The sequence below is a fragment of the Chaetodon auriga genome, chromosome 17 (genome assembly GCF_051107435.1).
Source record: "Chaetodon auriga isolate fChaAug3 chromosome 17, fChaAug3.hap1, whole genome shotgun sequence".
NCBI lineage: Eukaryota > Metazoa > Chordata > Actinopteri > Chaetodontiformes > Chaetodontidae > Chaetodon > Chaetodon auriga.
Window position 1 is genome coordinate 3,380,066 of NC_135090.1, and position 20,620 is coordinate 3,400,685.

Sequence of the window (20,620 nt, forward strand, 5' to 3'; positions counted from 1 at the left end):
TCAGCAGATGAACTTTAATTCAATCAGTAGATCTGAACCAACCTTGTGTGCCACAGACTGAGTGATGAGATACCCTCACAGAGGTCAAGCTAGGTCTGCACAACAGTTAGCAAACAGACAACACTGACATCACAACACCATGAACAACCTTTGATTTCAGTTCAAGTTTGAACTCTTTCATAAGTTGATGACCAAAGAGAAAAATGAGTGCTTTGAAGGAGTGTTTGTGTAGTGATGTTGTAGAATACTTAAAGAAGCAGCTAGTTTCCCTGAGGGATAGCCATGTAGAAGTTTGAAGGAGCTGAACAGTGCTGATACCTTAGGCTGAAGCAGCACTGCAGAAGGCCCACAGTATGCTCACTGACTGGGGCTGAGCTGCACTCTCACTACACACACATCGGCTACACAGAAAAACCAGTTTCTCACAGCACAACAAACAAGGACACGTGAGTCAAATAACAAGTTGTGCACAACAACCTTGGTTCTGAGAATCTCTGTGATTAAATGAATCATTTCTGTGCAGATGTTTTGTTTGGGTGTAGTAATATGGATTAAGTCTAGGGCTGCTCCCCAAACATCAATGATTCCACTCATCGGTCGACAAGTCTCCGAGTCTAATCTCATATTGTCTGTTGAATCACTGCACTTTGTTTGCAGACAGAGAAACACCCTCACACAGGAGAGTCTCTGTGGTGAGTGAAGCTTTTTCTTGTAGACAGAGAAACACAAGATGCTTTTACAAAGGAGGTCTTGTCTCAAAATCGCCTTACTGCAAAATTATCTTTAATGGAAATAGAAGAGGGTGATGGAAACAAAGCGTAGCACGACTTGTTTGTGTTCTGATACTATAAATACAATTATAATAGGTTAGCTGCAGGTTTGCTGTCCTTCAGCATCTGTTCCAACTTCTGTTCTTCCATCAATCACACAAACAAGATTCCCAAGCAATCTCACCCACTACTATCTACGGCAGTCTAGCTGTCTATAAACTGACCTCTGACCTGCAGAGCTGCTACTGGGAGGTGCGCCAGGGCTAACCAGACTGACACCAACAAATAACTATCATAAACTGAGTGCAAGTTCAACTGACAAACTTTTTCTAAATGTAATTCCACATGAAATACACATCATTTTATGCACAAACTAAACTAGTGTGACAATGAAAGCTACTGCAGGGTGGCTGGACCATGTGGTCTATGTGACTCAATGGAAAGAGAAAACAGTGTCAATGTGCAGTATTTTAAATACCTTTAAAACCACGTGACTGTGACAGAATATTTCTTGACAGGCTGGTATAGATAAGAATATGTTGCACATGTGGAATGACCATGAGGGTGAACCACTGTTTCTGAGATAGTCAGATGATGCTATACAGCACACTTTAAGTTAAAAGTATAGGACTGCTGAGTGGGCAACACTGAAGAATGCTGCAGTGTTTCTCTTCTTCTACTGCATAACAGGATGAGTCAAGGCACAGACATGCCTATTAACCAGACAGGCTGCCCACAGACAGTGAGCTCATGGGAAAAGGAAAAACAACACTAGGCTACACCATGTCTCACAGGGACAGTAATGTAAGATGTCAGGACCACATCCACTGACAGTGTTTGACTGGATCACAGGACTGCAAGCTTATTTACTTGGAATAACAACATTTGTAGTAAACAAACTACACATGATGGACTCATGGTGCACTTCTGTCCTTCCATCCAGGCAATATCTGCTCTGTTTACTCATTCATTTCAGCTGCAGCCCAAATTCAAATATGTGTTTCCTGTTTTGATGCGATCTCCAGCCTCGCTGGTCTGACCTTTGTTTAACTTTGATCTGCATGTCCTAAATACAAGCCATTACTCTAATGTTGAGCCATCACCCTGTTTAGTACAACATGACACAACCAGACTACCAACTGCACCATTGCTCTAAATTTGTGATCACTCTTCTCAGTATTTACTGCATCCTGTCAATACTGTGATGTAACATCCTGTTCCGTGACTGAATGCAGACCAGTTTCACTGACAGCTCATGTCACCACATCTTGACAGCTGAATCTCAGCTGAGTGGTTCTCCAGAAAGATAAAAAGAGTTCTAACGTTAACATTTTGATAGCCCCGTGCAGTGGTTAACTTCATGTCATTAAGGTAACGTTAGCTAGCCACCTTCAATGAATAATGTCGGCCTATCCATTGTAACAGCCTGGGACATGCGTACATCTAACATGGTAGGTCTGGAACTGCAGGGGCTCTCCAGCTCTCCAGGTCATGATAGTGTGGGAGCGGTACTGGAGACCAAGCAATCGGCCCGCTCTGAAGGGGCGCTGTCGCACAACTATGCTGTATTATGACAGGATTATGTGATGTAATTTTACATCTTTATATACAATACACAAGATATTGTAAAATAGTTTTTGGAGCATTTTTTTTATAGCAGCAGTAAATGAAAGGGGAGGGGGGGATGACATGTAACTTAAGTGCCAGCCAGATGTGAACCAGTACGAACTACACACACACACACACACACACACACACACACACACACACACACACACACACACACACACACACGCACAAAAAAAAACCAAATAGAAATCTAATGAAAAAAAAAAAAGGAATTTCATCTGTTGATGAAGTCTGTAAGATGTGACTAAAGGTTCCAGCAAAAAGCTATTGAGAAAGTCTTTAGTTAAGTCAAACTATTTCTGGATTAGTTGAACAGACCAGAACACGCCTTTTTGGTTAATCCAGTGAATTAAAGTCCTGACGAGTCAAGCTGCTTCTTTACTTTGATGCCATTCTCACTATAGACAAACATAGTATCTCATGGCATTTATTGTCACATTACCCAACACTACTGTACCAGAAACATTACAGTAAAAACTATTAACCGTTATATAACTGTTAAACAAAGGTAAATCCCATCAAATTACAAATACACTGTATAATTACACTTTTTCCATGTTTTCACTTCACACTCTGTATGTTCATTGCATAGCTCTCAAACTCACTCTTTCAAGAAATTACAGCAGCACAAAACAGAGTTATTACAAATAGAGTCTGAAACTACAATTAGTGGCAAAAACGACTGATCTAGATGAAGTGACACAAACTTTCAAACAGGGCTTGCTGAGAATAAGAGATGCCCTGCCTTCTGACTCCATCACTTTATCTTGTTATTTTGATCTCTACAGTTCCCCTGAAGCAGGAGCAAGTGTCTGGTATAAAAAAATGAGGCATGTCTGTGCGTTGGCAGGACAAGACTGAGCTGAGTGCATAAGGCAGTTTTCTGGCTAATCACCAGGTCCCTGTCCTCGTATGCTCTGCAGTCTCACTGAGGATTATTAGCATGGAATAACAGGCATCTTCCCCGGCCGATCACCTCTAACAGTTAACATCCACTCTGTCCACCCGGCTGTCATCATCATCATCTTCTTCTTCTTTTTTTTAAACAATAAATTGGATTCTATTACACACAAAGCATTCCTCGAGGCTTAATCACATTCTCTGGCTTTACTTGGAAAAAAATGGCCACAATTTTTTGCTGTGTAATTAGTTTGTGGTTCCTGGAGAGACAAAAAGAAGAACTCTGTTCTCTATATTTATTGTCTTGGTTCTTGAAATGATAAACAACGAGCAACACACACACACACACACACACACACACACACACACACACACACACACACACACACACACACACACACTTCACATTTCATTTTAACCATATATTTCAGCTCTCAATTTCTCCCTTTGGGACTGGAAACCTTGAGGAACCCTCAAACATTCAGTCTGGGAGCCAACAAAAGCATGCACACACAACATCTAAATCTCATTTAAACATTTAATAAGAGCTGAGGAGGTGTAATAGGCAGGTAAACAAATTGGAAGTAGCAGTGGGGCGAGGAGAGACAGAGCCCCTCATTGTGTTGCCAGGGATTAGAGGAGATTTAAAGCAAAGCAGCAGATCAAAAGGAGCAGGTGAAGGAAGATCCTCATCATGCAGCTGATGTACGGTACACTGGCCAAACTGAACACTTCTAATTCCCTGCTACAGGACGAGGACAGGAAAGAGAAGCCTGTTGGAGCTCCTTCACACCAACAGTATCAACTTTCACTCTTCAAAAGGAAGCTCCAGTCAAACTATGCAGCTGTGCGCTCTATTTGAGGAAAGAGCCAAACCCTAATCGTCACTGCAAACAGCATCAAATGTTGAAGACTCGGGATGCATAAACCACATGCGTCACACATTCTGCATCACTCCTGGAAGCAACTTCATTCTTGGCAGTCACATCTGCAGCTTTGATGTCTGTAATTGCTTGATTTAACATAGCAATTATTCAGCCTATAGTGAGCTCATGAAAGCGTCAACATTTGCTATTGTAAACGGATGTCTGGTCGGGAAAATTGGATTTGTTGGGAATCAAATAGAACTGGGTAGCTAACAGAGCTGGGTATAGTTTAAAATGACTATTGCGGGGTTTTTTGGGTTGCACCAATAAAAGAATAAATTTAAACTCAGTACAAATTCATCTTTAAAGCACTAGATCGTGGTTTTAAAGGATTCTTACACAGCACATCACAAAATGATTCACAGGAAGTCAGTGGCAAACATGAGGGCCAATGTGAAGTAATAATCAGCCATCACAGTCACGCTGTTGTCATATATTAAGAGGAAGTGTCTTGTCTTGGAATGTGAAGGGCAGTGTTCTGTATACTAAGACGCGTGCCTCGTTTTATCAGCACATCATCGCAGGAAGTTGTGTGTTTGTTTTGGGTTTTGTGCAGTACACACTTTAATGAGGTGTACGAGATCGCCTATCATTGAGACACAGGAAGTACAGCGCCAGTCAGCACACTGCTTAAACCTATGCAGTGAAATTAAGGCAGCTGTAGCTCTGAGGCCATTTCCAACATGTTTCTGAATACATGGGGTCGGTAAGGGTCTCTTTTCTAGCTTTAGACACCTGTCAGTCAAAGTCACCCATATGTGATGTGATGCCATTTGTTTGGTTAGCACTACTTCCCTGATTGCGTACAGTGAACCCTTAATATGAAATTCCTCTTGCAAAAAAGGCTTTGGATTACACAGGAAGTATAATGTAACATGGAGATAAGGTGCTTCCTCCCCATTTTTTTTACTTAACATTCCATACAGTTTGTGACACACATCTGGTTCAAAGGGCTAATAAAGAAAACTGAGGGAGATAATCAATGTCATTTGACACGGTAATACAAACACAGAGTTGATTGCATTGCACGGAAATGTGTCCACTTGTCTTCATGCATGCATTTACATAATGATAATCTTTTGCATTATGATTTGAAATCCAGCTGTGTATTCACTGGATGAGGGATGCTGGTTCGTTTAGAGAAGCAAAGACAGCCCCCCTTTTTTTTGGTAACATCTTCCCCAATGCTTCCACTCGAGCCTCCAGGAGCAGACAACAGTAAATACGTTGTCTACAGAGATGTCTGTATCCAGTCAAGCCTAGCCACAGGCCATCTCTGCTCAGACTAAATTCTCACAACTGGAACAGGCATGTCTTTCCAAAAGTGTTTACATGTGACCCATGCACCTTCACTTCCTCACCTCATCTGTATGCACATGCTATAAACCAGCCTTCCCTTTCAGCACAACAGTATGCTATTTGGGATCAATCATTAAGAGTTAACTTATTCAAGAAAAACTAAACTTACTCTTTCAACTGCTTCTTAATGTTGTTTTTCTGATTCACATGATGCAGCCTGACTGCAGCACCACCTCATTCATTCACACAGTCATGGACGGAGTCCACACACTTCCAGAAACCAACAGTATCAATCAATAAGGTGGCCTTCTTCACTTCCCACCACACCACATCTATCTGCTGTTCTTTACTCTGCACAAATTTCAGGTTCCCTCTTGTGCATTTCATCCATACTCCAGCCCACATAAAGAGCTTCTGTGGGGGCTGTTGAGTCAGCCCATTCAAGCATGGCTTTGCTGCAGCCATAGGCCTCCAGACTCCACACCGTGAGAGCCAGAGTGGTTCTGCTAAAGCAGCGATTTACATAGGAGGAAGCATCGTGACAGCTGCTTGAGGAGGTTTTATTCAGTCATTATCGATCAGTTATTACTGTAACCGGATACCGTGAGACAATTTTGGCAGCAATAATTATGCTATGGAATTTTCAGAAATATATAGTGTTTGATCCTATAATTTGAATTACATAGCAGTAGCAATGATTTTCAACTTCTGCTTGCACTAATTAATGGTGCATAATGCACCCTGGCTCAATATGGAGATGAAAAATGGTTAAAAATGTTAGAAATAAGTAAATAAATGGAAAATCTGAAATGAATAATCATGTGAATGAATGCAGACACAATATGTAATACCCTCATCAAATTGTGAAATGATCCAATACATTTTATGGTTTACACACATACAGCCCACGATTATGAATTGTTGTGTTGAATGTCACACAGCTTATTTTCACAGTAACAGCTTATTTCAGGGTGTTTTTTTTCCAGCTGATTTATTTAAGAATGTCCTTTTCCCACAGTGGGACATCGTCAGTCTTTCAAACACCATTTAATGGCTCTTTTCATCACAAAGTCTTTGTCCTACAGTGAAGACAAAAAAAGACTGATTGTGTGTTGCTTTGGTGTGAATGAGCTGACTTTTTAAATTCATTGCATTATTCATAATTTCATTGCTTATTTCATATTTTGTCTGTATTAAGTTCTATGATTATTTATTTCATACATTTGCAATTATTTATTTATCTGATGTGTGACCACTTTGGGTCTCCGTACATTAAAACCATGTCTAAATGAAAATGTGATTGGCCATCCTGGGCCTTGTATTCCTATCCAAATATCTCTGGGTTGTACATTGTTACAATGCTACGTGCATTTTTTTTCACTGCCAAAGGATTAGCTGTAGGAATTCCATTCAGATGATACCATCAAAAGTTTTAGATAAGCAGGTTCAAGTGTGCAGATCATGTCTGTGTAAACAAAATCACTGGAATATCTCAGCCCTGTTTTGGGGTACATTTTGTGTTAAATACTTTTTTAACTTTTTTTTAAATACAACCATTTAAAAAGCAACTTTATGCAGGGAAGTGTTACAGCTGTAAAAATTAGGTAATTACATTACGTAATTTGAAATCCTAACACATCTTTGCCGTTGGCCAACAAACTATCCCTTTTGCTCGAGCAGATGAACCGGTTTCACTGTCTAATACAAACACAAGGGTGGCAACAACCAGGAGGAGCAGCCTCACAAAAGAAGATCTCACACAGCAACTATTTAGTTGATGACTGCAACGCTGAGACACTAAAAAAAGGTTAGGGCACACCTGTGCTCCAGCAGCCTCAGGCTCTGACACTTCACCTGGCCAGTGTCATGGCGAAGGAAACCTATCACGTTTCTATTAACAGACAAACCTTTGGTCCCTTTGGAGATTTAAAAATTCAATCAGTGGCTAAGTCATACCAAGAGAAAGGGTGCATCGACAATGAACAAAGACAAGTTACCACAGTGTTGAAGCTTGATGACATGGAAGGTGTGGACTATTTCGGAGGAAAAACAATTACCTGTACAGTTTTTTTGATTCTATGTGAAGGACCCGGGTATTCAGGGGAGTACAGGTCTGTCAGAAAGAGTGAGTTGATCAGCGTCGACTTCCCAAGCCCAGATTCCCCTGAAAGACAAAGACAGAGCCAGAGTGAGTGGGTGGGAGTGAACTCAAGAGATGAATTTCACGCTATGCTTGTTTTCTAATCGGCTTTTTCATGGCAGACTGAGGCGCAACATGACACAATCTTCAGATGTTTATCAACTCCACTTCTAGTGCAGTCACTGTTTGACATTCTTTACATGTTTCCGATTCAAACCTCTTTTTTTTCAGGACAGGAAATAGCTTCTTTTAACCCCCTTTTTAAAACAGGCGAGCGTTAACATGAGACGAAGGAGGAGACAGACAGGGTGGAAGTTCTGTCCTCCCAAATTCTTTTCCTGTCTGCATTTCAGGAATCTAATCGGAGAATCATGGGAAGGGAGGAGAGGGGAAGGAAGATTTTCAACCACCACAGTCATCATGAATTTTCAGTCGAACAAAAGAGTGAAAACAGAAATCGCGATACAGATTTCATTGTCCGGGAAGACATGCGAGACATACGGAGCAATCACACAACTGACACTGTAATTCACTCCATTACTATAAAAATGAGTTTCTACAGAGTGAGAGTGGCAAAATCTTGTCATACGGGTCCATTCTTTCATTTCAATACAGACTCTGACCTTTGAAATTCAGCTCATTCTGAACATCACTTCATGATAATTTACTGTTTTGAAAAAAAGTTGTTTTTCGGCCTCATTTTCTTATTCCCTATTCATATCAGCTAAAAAAACATTTTACTCTCCAACTCCTTTTCAAAGATTTCCAAGGCAAAGACAGAGAATAAGGCACTTAAACTTGATTTTCCAACAACAAAATACAACATGGTTAGGCAGGACTAATAAATCTCAATACTTTGTTATTATCGACCGAACTGTGTCCATAAAATTGTCAAAAGTCAAGAACTCAAAGCTGGTGTCAAGCGTCAGCCCAGATTCATAATGTTGTTTGCCTATGCTTATCTGTGTGCATAGTATGGAGGAGCAGCCAGATGCATTTCATTGTGCAATTCCACTGTATAATGACAAATGATGACACTTTTGGGATCAGTCAATGAATGACACCATCTGGGTTCAGTCAGACAGATCCTAACACATCTTGTCTCTGGATCAGTTTACTTAATAGATGATGTTTTCCCTTGAGGCTTAATACATTTCCAGTATTCCCCCCACTATAAGAACCTCCACTGATTCTAAGCCTGCTAATGGTTAATGGAGCTTGCAGTCGGTGCTGCACAGCGTGGTAATGAATTAGATGCTCCCTCTTAGCTTTGGAAGTGATCCTAGTGTTGTAGAACAATTACTGTAGCTAGGTATGCTAAAATTAGTATTAGCTAGCTTTAGCTGACTTTAGAGCAGTTAATCAGTCTTTACTTTTGCTTTTCTTTTTGGTAGAACTAAACCTTGAATAAAACAAAAAAGCCAGACCTACACTGGCTCCAGCATCTCAGGTGTGGTTATTAGCTGCTTTTCTCAGTTTCATATCATTGTAAACTGAATATATAAAGGGGCAGAGGACTGTTACTCATACAAAATAAGTAATATGAAGATGCCAATTTAGACTCTCAGAAAGTGTGAAGGGCGTGAAATTTAGCACAATTTTTCAGGAGCTTTTAAAGCTTCAAGAGTCGCAAACATTTCTGCAAGAACCTGGAGGGACTGACTGTGGTAATCCAATACCATCAGCAGTGTGCCTGTTAAGATTGGGGTGAGTGGAGGGCAACAAGGAGCTGCTGAACAAAGGCCTCAGTGTGAGAGAAGAGGCAGTCATACGCCGGGCTGGCACTGCAGCCAAAGAGCTGCTCCTGACCTTTACAAGTAGCCTGGGCCAGAATGGGCCACTGCTGCCAACAACTCAGCCTCTCAACACTCCAACAGGGTGGAGGACGGCAAGATGAAGAAAACAGCACACAAAAGGATCCTTCACTCGACATGCTCGCGGACTCATAAATATTTTCCTAAGCAGGCAGAGCCACATTTATCTTGCAATCTCAACAGAAATGTTTCAGCGATTGTAGCTAGTCTGTGATGAAACATGCAAGACCGCTGTAAACATTTCTTCAAGGCTGAAAGGGAATGGAGCGCTCTTATGCACTGAAGGCTGATGGGTACCCAGGGAAGGCTGTGGTTTTGTGCAAACTGTGGGTGAAACATGCGATAAAAATGTCAGCTTGAATTAGGGAAGCTGAAAGCTGACAAGAACAGCAGGACCAAGGAGACGCAGGGAGGTCCAGGTCCAAGTCTCAGCCCAGTGTGAGGAGCTCTGGTTTCAAGAGAACCAAACTCATGAAGCTCAGTTATGATGGTGGTGACGGTGGTGGGTTGAGTGAACATACTCGTCATGGTTGGTCAGAGCTGTGGCTGCTTGTTTGGATGGGAGGGGGTCGTGAATCTGACTTAAGCTGAACCATTATACATAAATGTGATCAGATGATAACAGGCTTTGACTGACTGATAAATATTCATCACCCCTCCCTGCTGCTCTGGGAGTCAGACTATCCCAATATATGAAGGTATATGAAGTTTGACCCTTCACCGATAATTCACCTCGTACAGGTTTAGAATATTCAGTTTTTGGGGACAAACTGTGGCTTCCTGAGAATTTTGGTAGTCTTGGTAAGCCAAGTTTTGAAGTAGGGCACATAATTAGTCTGAATTGTACAAAATTAAGTAATACTTTTGGAAGCAAAACCATTACAAAACCATTTTCTCATATTGAAAAAAACATGTGTTGTGCTGCAAATTCCTAAAATTGTAGGTACAGTGCTGGTTAAGTTGTACTTTGTTACTTCAAATAAAAAAAAGAACTTGCAGAAAGATGCAGATTCTGTATAAATGGTTAAATTGTCCAAACTGAAATTTTTTAATAGGGCTGTTCCAGAACTACAACCATAAAGTCAAATCTGTTCTCTAGTTTGGTCTGATGTTTGGATATTTGGGTGGAGGGAGTTGACACAGGAAGTGCACCCACAGAGCATCTTTACACAGCAACCAAACTTTTGTGGAATCAGGGTTATAAGTGACACGCAAAAATCAGATTATAACACAATGAAGGAAATAAAAATGTTTACTTCCTAATTCTAAATCAGTAATCGCCTCTCAGTCACTGCCAACAGCACTGTGAGCAAAGTGCCAATCACACTGCTGGATGGCAGTAGGGGAAGCTGTACCAGAGTCCTCTCTGGTTCAGGAGTAGCTTAGCAGACCTCACTAGCATTCAGCCCCATAGCTGAGAGTTTCCAGTGGGAGGAGATGAAGGTGAAGAAACAGGGCGTGCATCATGCTGCTCTGCCCTCCTTTTCCATCAGCCTTCTTCTGCCTTCCATTACAGACGGGTTTTCCAGTTAGGTCATTTTGAGACAACACTACCTTTAAATAAACTCTGTAACCTGCCATGCTGTTATCCTGTGCAATAGCACAACAAGAAAAAACATGCTCCTCAGTTGATGATTCGAACCAGTGACGTTTCGGGGGCAGCCCTTATTCAAAGATCCGACGTCATTACCGTGAGGAACTAGCGTACTACTGGGTGCTCACTTGAAAGCTGTATGAGTCTCTTGCATTACTCAGCACAAATACAGTGATGAAGGCTCCTTGCTATTACAGACTTTCATTAAAATCCTCCATGCCAGCTAATTGAAACAGGATTCATAAAGAAGCCACTCACTGTCATTGCAGCGGGGCATCCCATCTGCAGCACCAGAGGACCACTCTCACTGAGTTGGCCCACCAAGCCGTGCTCGCTGCTTGGCTCATTCAGCAGCCAACACACTTCCTTTAAAGGAAATTTCCAGCAGCTGTGTAAACCATGGGGGTTTATTCAAAGGCACTTCCCACTGCATACGAGAGGCTGGTGGAGGGGAAGCAGGAAAAGTTTGGCTTTTGAGAGAAGGCTGCGTTGGGTTAATTCATTTGACAGGGCTTCCAAGACACTGGGCTAATAATGTGCACGTCTGTTCGTTTGTCAGAGGGAAATTCTGTATGTTCAACATTAGCGTTTGAAAGCAGTCATCTTCTTTCCTCTACTCTGTGTTTATGAATGGGACTTTCCCTTGAAAAGGGGGCAGGAGACAGTAAAAGTTTAACACGTCTCGAGAACGACAAAAGGGTCGTTCTCAACATATATCTGTTGGCAAAGCCATCAATTTCCCTGTGCCTGTTTCGTCTCCTTCTCCTAAAAGCTCCTCTTGTTTATGTGAGGAGGTTCTTTCCAAAAGGGATACAACAGAGTTCATTCAACTCTCTGTCAACCAGAACCAAACACAATGAGCTGCAGCTCCAGAAGCCAACACCAAGGTCAGTTCCTGCCAATGTGCAAATCACTGCCAAATATTGACTTTGACCAACAAATGGCTCTGGCCCACTTCCACAACAGCCACCCCCCACTACATCCACACTACACGAGTGTATACTTAAACCTAGATACATTTTTAAAAAATTCACTGGGTTATATGGGCTCCCACTATGGCTCTGACATTTGATTGCCATTTATCTCGCACTGCTGGCAAATAGGAAATGCATTACCATCCACTGGAGATCTATTTCTTTGCCACCCTTGTTTCATAGTGATGAACAGAGCTGTTAAGCTGTTATGTTCTTACCAACAATGACAGGAAATTAAGCATTTTTCTATATGAAACTTTTTGAGAAACTATTCTAAAAAGAGACAAATAATAATAAAAAAAAAAAAACCTGCATGCAAACTGACCTGAGTTGAATCACCCATTTAATCCTTATTCAAAGATATTCTTGGCTTTGGGATCACTCCAGGTCAGTGAGCCTTTCCTTGAAAATAGCACTGTGTCCTCGGACCGTGTTATAGGTGACTGCCTATAGTTAGACTTAGACTGTTACTTTATTGATCCCAATTTGGGAAATTATTCTGTTGCAGCAGCAGTTTAAACATACAGACAAACACAAAATATATACAACAAAGAAGAATAAGGATGAGAATGAAAAACTATTAGTATTTTTTGTGTTTGTATGTGTGTACCTGTATAGGATTCATTTCATTTCAGTGTGTATATCTAGATTCCTTTTGTCACACTCTTTACCTTATACTTTCTGTCATGCAATCTACAATACAGATGTGACAAGCTCAATAACGTGTGGGTACTGGGTGTGTACTAGTTGTGTATGAGGTATATGCACATAATACAGAGGCCAAAAAAAAAACTGTAGTCATTCCTGCTGTGTTCATACTTTCCTGAGGGTGTGAGCAGTCTGGTTTCTATCCTATTTCTATTAACATGCTGTAATGTCTCATAAAGTGAGCCCTAAAATACGGTGCAAAAAGTAACTTGATTGTAACATAAATTCCCTCACTTCTCACAGCTGTCTCTTACTGAAATATGCCTGGAGAAATCCCATTATATCCCATAAATTCTGGTGGTGCCTCCCCACTGGGTAAATGTGTTTTATAACACTACCATCAATCCCTTCAAAATTAAGGAAAAGCACACACTATCTGACACTTCATCTACTCCAGTGTGACAAGCACTTGACTTTGCCAATTACCCTGCTATTCTAATTACATGCTGCACACAAAATTGCTACATAACAGCCTCCTTCCTGAGAGCACACAGTAGGGGGAAACTCCAGGGCGTGACTACATGAACGAAGCCAGAAGGGAGAAGGGTGATCTGATTGCCATGGAGACAGGCTCTTCAGGGTTGGAGGCAGGTAGGCACAGAAAGCCATGAACCCAGGGGGCAGGATGTGACATCATGCAGGCATTCAGAGCAGCTTCCTGGTCAGGTACTGCTGGACAACGTGTAGCAGAGAGGAAAGGCAGGGTCCTATGGGTGCGCCTCCCTTCCAATCAGCTGCTCAGGCTTTTGACTTTGGCTGCATGAATGGAATGACAGGAAACCTCCTCCCACCACATAATCCAAAAGACACAAGCGACACACACACAAGCACAAAGGCTCGCATGCAGCAGAAGTGGGCTGCCTGTGCTGCTGAACGGCAAACATTTGTTTTAAATATGGAGTTTTGTTTTACGTGCAACTTATCCTCCACAATGAAATCCATCTCTAACGCGTTTGGGCGGCCAGCTGCTTGTGCTTTCAGCCATGGCGTTTCAGTGAAACTTTATCCTGCTTAGCGCATGCACAGTACAGTAGGAGCTTCTTCCACAGACACAGGTTTACTGTATGTACATGTACCAACATCTTTTAAGGCCTTCACACTTGAATAAGCAAACAGATTGAGAAACCGTAGGCCTCTCAGCGTTTGTTCAGATGAATGCCTGGTTGTGTCATAGAATGAGGAGAAGCAAGGAAAAATTACTCACCCACTACCATGAGCGTGAACTCGAATCCTCTCTTGACAGATTTTCTGTAAACTTGGTTGGGAAGATTTGCAAAGCCCACATAGCCCTCCAGGTTCTTCTGTTGCTGTGGACCAAAAATAAAACATAGCTGATACTTTTGTCCAGTGGACACAACACCATAGTACAAATGAGCACAGATTGTGGTGGATAGTAACGGTGGTAAGCTCAGATGTCAGAATCATTTTGACGACCATGTAATGTTACTGTGGTGCCACAGTAACAAAATAATTAATAATTAATTTATAATCTGAATCCTTTTTTCTTATGAATTGCAATCAACTATTGTTGCTTGAACATCAGTCACTGAATAGTAGCCTACAATTGTGTCTACTGACAAATCTAAACTTTGCGATTATTAACTGACACTAACTCATCAGTTTATCACATCAGCTGTTTGCTCCTTTACTAGTAATATTAAGCGGAGTCTTTAACAAAGCTAATCACACCCACTGTGAGCTACTGCTACAAAAGCTGAGCATTTCATGTCACGTTATGCTCCATTTCACTTTAATAATGCAGTATTGCGTTTGAAGAGACAATGACAGTAAAAGTACTGTACTTGACTCTCATAGGGCTGGGCTCCCATTCATTGTTTTGACCCTGGCTTCCCACAGATTATTATCCGACTCTCTCAACAATGCCCAACATACATTTGACACCACTGCTCCTTGCCAGTCAAATCACAAACCTTAAACCATTGCAGATAAAACAAACAAGCATGAACATCAATTTTAGCAATGGAGCCAAACACACTAACCAACCACAGCAGTGACTACTACAGTCAGACTACTGCTATATTGGCAAGATAACATAACTTTGATGATTCAGAGTTTGGGACACTTAATTGTAATGTCACCGAATCTGCATGTGCGACATGACTTGGGTGTGTTTACACATTACCATGAGCAGCCTATTCGAAACACTCTCGTCCATAAACTATCATTTGAACATTAATATGATCCTGAACATAACTTTTGGGAAGCTCTGATAAATACACTAGTAGTTCATGCTCAGCTTGAGGAAAATAGCAGAATGTTGCGTAATTTTTTAGGACAACACAGGATTTTTCATAACATTTGACTTTTTCCTCTCATTTTCCATGTGTTTTCCACGGCTGGAAAATCGGAACAGAGGCAGTGAGGCAAAGGTCACTTTTGTGCCCATTGGTTCCACTCATAATTTTTCCTCTCTTCTAGAAAACATCCACATTCACATCCAGTTTCATCACCTGTAGCTCAAACGATGCTGTGCGGTAGGAAAGGGGCTTACACTTTGATGTGCAAGCCAAAAACTGCAGATTAAATGGCTGTTGTTGTGTTTATTTCTGCTGTCAAATATATCCATTTCAAGTAAAAACATCCAAAGCTTATCACTGTTATCGATGAAAAGGTCTGCTATTGAGATCATTGAATCGCCCAGCCATACCTGAGTTAAGATTTTTTTTTTTTTTGTAGCGGTGTGATGAGGCATCAGTATTGTTGCCAAGGTCAACAGTAAACTTGCACATTCAAATGTATAAAAATGCATATCATGTTGCTGAAAAGAGGGTCAAAACATCAATTAAGTCTTATCAGTTGGCTGTGTGAATGGTTAAAAGTGTGCTATGGAATGTTTTTATGTTACCTAATTAAAAAAAAATCTGTATGGAACAGTTTTTAATCATTCTAAAAGCTGTATGAAAAATGTCTTAAATTCTTGCTACTTTAAAAGCTATATTGTAAAATCAACTCTTTTACACCATGTGTATGTCTAGATTCAAATGACTCAATTCTAAAAATAAAGAAAAAACAAGGAAAACTGCACTTCTAAGCATTTGGTGAACAACGAATTTTATATGAGTCATTTGACTACAATCTGTTTTGCCCAGAGGCCCTGCAGGCTGACGATAAATAAGCAGAGTACTCACAGCTGGGTTGGACAGCAGACAGGTTGTCAAGATGAAAAAATAATTGACGTGGGAAGGCAGCAGTCAAAGACGGCAGGTCCATCAGGCAGGAAGAGAAGAGAACCAGAGAGACAAATTAGTAAAAGGACACAATTCTCTTTCAGCCTTGCTCATGTGCTGGCAGATTTGCTACCTCATTGTCATATTGAGTTACTGTAGGCACAACCTAGACAGGGATGAAATATCCTGTTTCACATAACAGCAGACATAAAACACAGATGTACAGTACTACGAATATGGAGAGCAAGTCTTGGTCTTTGTTATACGCCAGTTAACAGACGTGAAACATCCAACAACAAAGGGCTTTTCTTAATTATTATAGCAGCAACTACAGAGGCTCAGTCATGTGCATGTTGCATGTATTAGCAGGTCATGTTCATGCAAAGCACCCTCTATATTCGCATTGGAGTACAGTATGTGTATCATATCTGTGAGGTCATTTTTGACTCTGAGAATAAGTTCAGTTAAATGGGCCAAACTAAAATAACCAACTTCCTGTTATACGTTTCAATTATTTGTCCACCGCATTTATACCAATAAGGGTAGGCTACATAACAGAAACGCCTCTCTGTATAAAGCAATACAGTTCAACAGCACTACAAACTAAGTATTCCAAAATGATCATACACGTGATTGACCATCTCTCTGAAACAGTTTCAACAAAAACTGAACATTATAACCTTCATGTCGGGAAGAGGCATTGCAGGACTGTTGTATTAGTCTGCAGTAGTTTTAGCTAGATGTACCTAATAAATCACCTGTCAGACTGCCACGCTCACCACCTCAGCTAACCAAGTTTCAGGAGGAAACCATGAAAAATACTGCACATGACAAGAGTCTGATTCGAAGAAAGCGAACGAACACTGTTGCAACCGACTGTTAGCACATCACATTATTACAATGCTATGGGGAGAAAAAGCCAGACCCACAGGAGAGCAACTGGACAGTATCATAAAACACTTATTTCCTGTGTGTTTATAGGAATTGTCACCAGTTAATCTGAACACTGATGATGCATCCTCCACTCATCACACTGGTCTCACTGTAACTACACACACACACATTTCTGACACACTTGCAGCCTACTGGCTTACATCCACAAGCCCTCTCCTAACTGCTTCCCATGTTGGAGACAGTTGACAAAAACCAGAGCAGTCAAACATTCAGCCTGAAACAATGTGCAAACAGCTGCAGTGTAACGAAGGGATACACAGAAAGGCACACAATAACACTGTGTGACTAATGGCCGGACATTGAAGTCAAAAGCTCTGGTCTACATTGCACTGAAGGTGATACCTCTGTGCAACGCTGGGTACTTTCACATATGTTACACACAAAGCATTAGCAGCCACTGAACTGCTATATTGTGATGCTTTGTAGATAAGGTGCTATTATTGACTGGAGAGGTGTCACACAGACTGAGGTAGGTTGCAATTTCCTGGCCAAACTGTATTCACGCATGTACACAAATTAAAGCCTGTTGTAACTCTGTGTAGAATATAAATAAAACATGATGCGATCATTTGCTAATCCTTTTTGAGATATACTCAACTGAAAACTGTACAAAGACAATTTATCTAATGTTTTACTCATCAGCTTCATTGATTTTTGTAAATATCTGCTTATTCTGAATTTGATGCAGCAACATGTTTCAAACAAGTTGGGACAGGAGTAGCTAAAGACTGGGAAAGTTGTGGAATGCTCCAAAAACACCTGTTTGGAACATTCCACAGGTAAACAGGTTGATTGGTAACAGGTGATATAGTATCATGATTGGGTATGAAAGGGGCAACTGACGGGTCAGCTGATCACAAGCAAGGATGGAGCGAGTTCACCACGTTGTAAAACATGACTGTATAAAGGATGTTACTCATGGGCTCAAGGAAGGAAATACAGTTAACGACTAATCCGTTTCTATTAATGTTTTACACGGCACCCCAACCTTTTTGAAATCTGGATGTATGTCAGCAACTAGCTTGCTGAATTTGGCTCTGTTTGTGCATTAACTTTTCGTTACAAGCAGACACGTCTCACTTCTAGATCTATTTGGTTCTACACTGTCATTACAGAAGTGAGAATTGAGGCAACTTGTTTGTGGTAATTACAGTTGCCCTAAACACAGTCAATGTCAAAAATAAGAAAAACAATGTTTTACTACGTGCTACCAAATTGAGAGGTGTTAACCAAATGAAGGCAGAGCTTTTTTTAAAAAAAGCAGCATTCATTAAATAATTATGACATTATTGCAAAAGGTGGAACAAGTTCCATTCTCTCAAAGAGGACTAACATCCGTGTCTTTATCTTAAGCGCCAAGCCAGTGTCACTAACATCTGAAATCACTGCAGAAAAGCAATATGACAGTAACAGACAGAAAAATGCATGGTGCATTCTGCTGTATGCTCAACTACCGGAAACAATGTGGTGAGCCTCCAGGAAGCTGGGGTTACTAGGAGGTTCAACAAGCCTAGAGGCAGGACTCTCAGCACTGAGTACGAATTCAAGAGCAGTGAGGATACGAGTGCTTTTTGACAAACCCCTTCCCACGACCTTACAAGAGCTCAGATGTTTCATGCATCATCCCACACTGTTGTTCTGACAAACATCTATGTTGATTTGACTTGGCTCCATTCATACTGCATCTAAAAAAAGTCCCCAATTAGATTTTTCTCCTCACATGGGAATAGACAGAGTTTTGACAAGAGTTTCCAGCAAATTCCTTAAAAATGTTTACAGCAAGTTTAAGATCAGCAATGTTTCCATATGAACCCATTTTAAAAACAAAATGTTAAAGGTGGTCAGGGATTTCAATCTATAGTCTCCATGCCAGAGCTAAGATGACCCTGATGACATCATAAGGGTTATTTAGTCTCACTTCATACATTAATCAGTTTCAATCAAATCTACAGATTAGAAGGGCACTTGGAGAGCACAGACCTCCACCAAGGCCAACAGTCCACACTTGTATAATATGCAAATCTACAATTGCAAACTTTACCATCAATAATACTGCTTGTTCTTGTGAGGCATAAGGTTCAAACATTTTCCATAATATCTCTGGTGGAGTTCAGTGCAGACAATTTGCATTTGGATGTGAGTAAGAGTTTAATTATTTGCATGATTTGGGTGTATTTATGTTTCCACAGCCACACCTTAGTTTGAGGAAAAACATGTTATTACAATTGTGGTTATGTTATAATTGTACCGGCTCTGCCATGAAACAACTGTCCCTGTCCCTTGACTGCTTTCTGTATTAAGTTTAAGCAGTGGTGTACACAGACTACCCCAGAGGATTACTGGCACCCATGAATGTGGACTGTGACACGGGGTCATTGTATTTTTCTACAGTTGGCAATCTTTTGTTGATACTGAACCTTACTAGCATCTACTGCATTTTGAGATGTATGCCATTTATTTCGCCAATGCCACATGCCCTATCTTGCAATGTCCGTGCAACAAGCTTCTTTAATGAAAATCAGGCCAGCAGCTTTACCGCAATCTTGCTGACAAACAGGCAAACAAACTGACGAACCGGATTGAAAATAACCTCCTCAGCTGAGGTAATGATTGTCAGTATGCTGTTTCACGGTAACATTGCATCCTGCATGCACTTCGTATTCTTTCCCCACATATGCAGTTCACCACATAAAAGACATTTTGTAGGCAGGTGTTGAATACTTCTTTACAGATAGCTAAATTAGCAGGACTAGCTGTGGTGAATGATCAGCCCTGTATAGTAAGCATGGTGAGTGTAGCCTTGGACAAAGTTAGCTGTAAGGCAAGTGGTGCATACTGTCAACGTATGCACCACGACTTCTTGCACTCTGTCTGACTTCTTGCACTCTGTCTTGTTGCTGCTGTAACATGTGAATTTCCCCCCATTGTGGGATAAATAAAGTCTATCTATCTCTGTATTTCATGTATGAAGTATTGGCCAGTGGAACAAGTGACATGTCAGCATGTGACACAGTATATGTTAGTGAAAAGCAGTATCAGGTGTGACAGTAAAATACATTCAGTAACAGGCAGTTTGAAATCTTGAAGCATGTTGATTAAAATATTCCCATTCAACAACAGATCACTTTAATTGCAACCCTGCACTGTACACGTTTCTGTCATATGTGCTGTCACTATATTGCTTCATGGTAACATGGTGTCACATCATGCATGTGACATACATTCTAACCTCACATGTGCAGTGCACTTTTCAGATGAACAGATGTTTCTCTGCCTCTCACACACTAAGTGCTACTAAGCCCACAGGGCAGCATCACATGAATCCTATAGATGATGCATTTAGTCATGTTTTGATTGTATCACTGAAATAAGTGTATTTGTCGATGATACACACAACAAACTCGCAGTCCATTTCAATGCACACACTGGAGCATACTGAAGCTGACAGCACTGCACTGACAATAACTTATTTGCAACAGAGCCGATATTGCAAAACAGAAGACTTCATTTCTATTCATAGAAAGATAACAAAATTTCATCAAAGCTAGACCCCACGCTTAACAAACAGCCAAAACAGATGCGACACTCTGCTACTCTGTGCATGTGTTTATTTTTTAACACCACTGTAAAGATAAGGACATTTCAATTTAGACCTGTGGTGTAATTATAGACTTGTGACCCTCTCACTGAATGTAGAGAAATGATGAAAATGTATGCCCTTAGA

At 40.9% G+C, this 20,620-nt stretch overlaps 1 protein-coding gene across 3 annotated transcripts in view; it reads right to left on the bottom strand.

Moving 5' to 3' along the window:
• septin7a (septin 7a) overlaps positions 1-20,620 on the bottom strand; it is a 35,232-nt gene that overhangs the window by 13,027 nt on the left and 1,585 nt on the right. For all 3 annotated transcript variants that reach the window (XM_076754550.1, XM_076754551.1, XM_076754549.1), the window contains 2 exons: positions 13,959-14,061; positions 7,582-7,688 (listed from right to left, as the gene is read on the bottom strand). In XM_076754550.1, coding sequence (XP_076610665.1) covers positions 7,582-7,688; positions 13,959-13,968 — 117 coding nt within the window. In that variant the 5' untranslated portion in view covers positions 13,969-14,061. The remainder of the gene's footprint in view (positions 1-7,581; positions 7,689-13,958; positions 14,062-20,620) is intronic.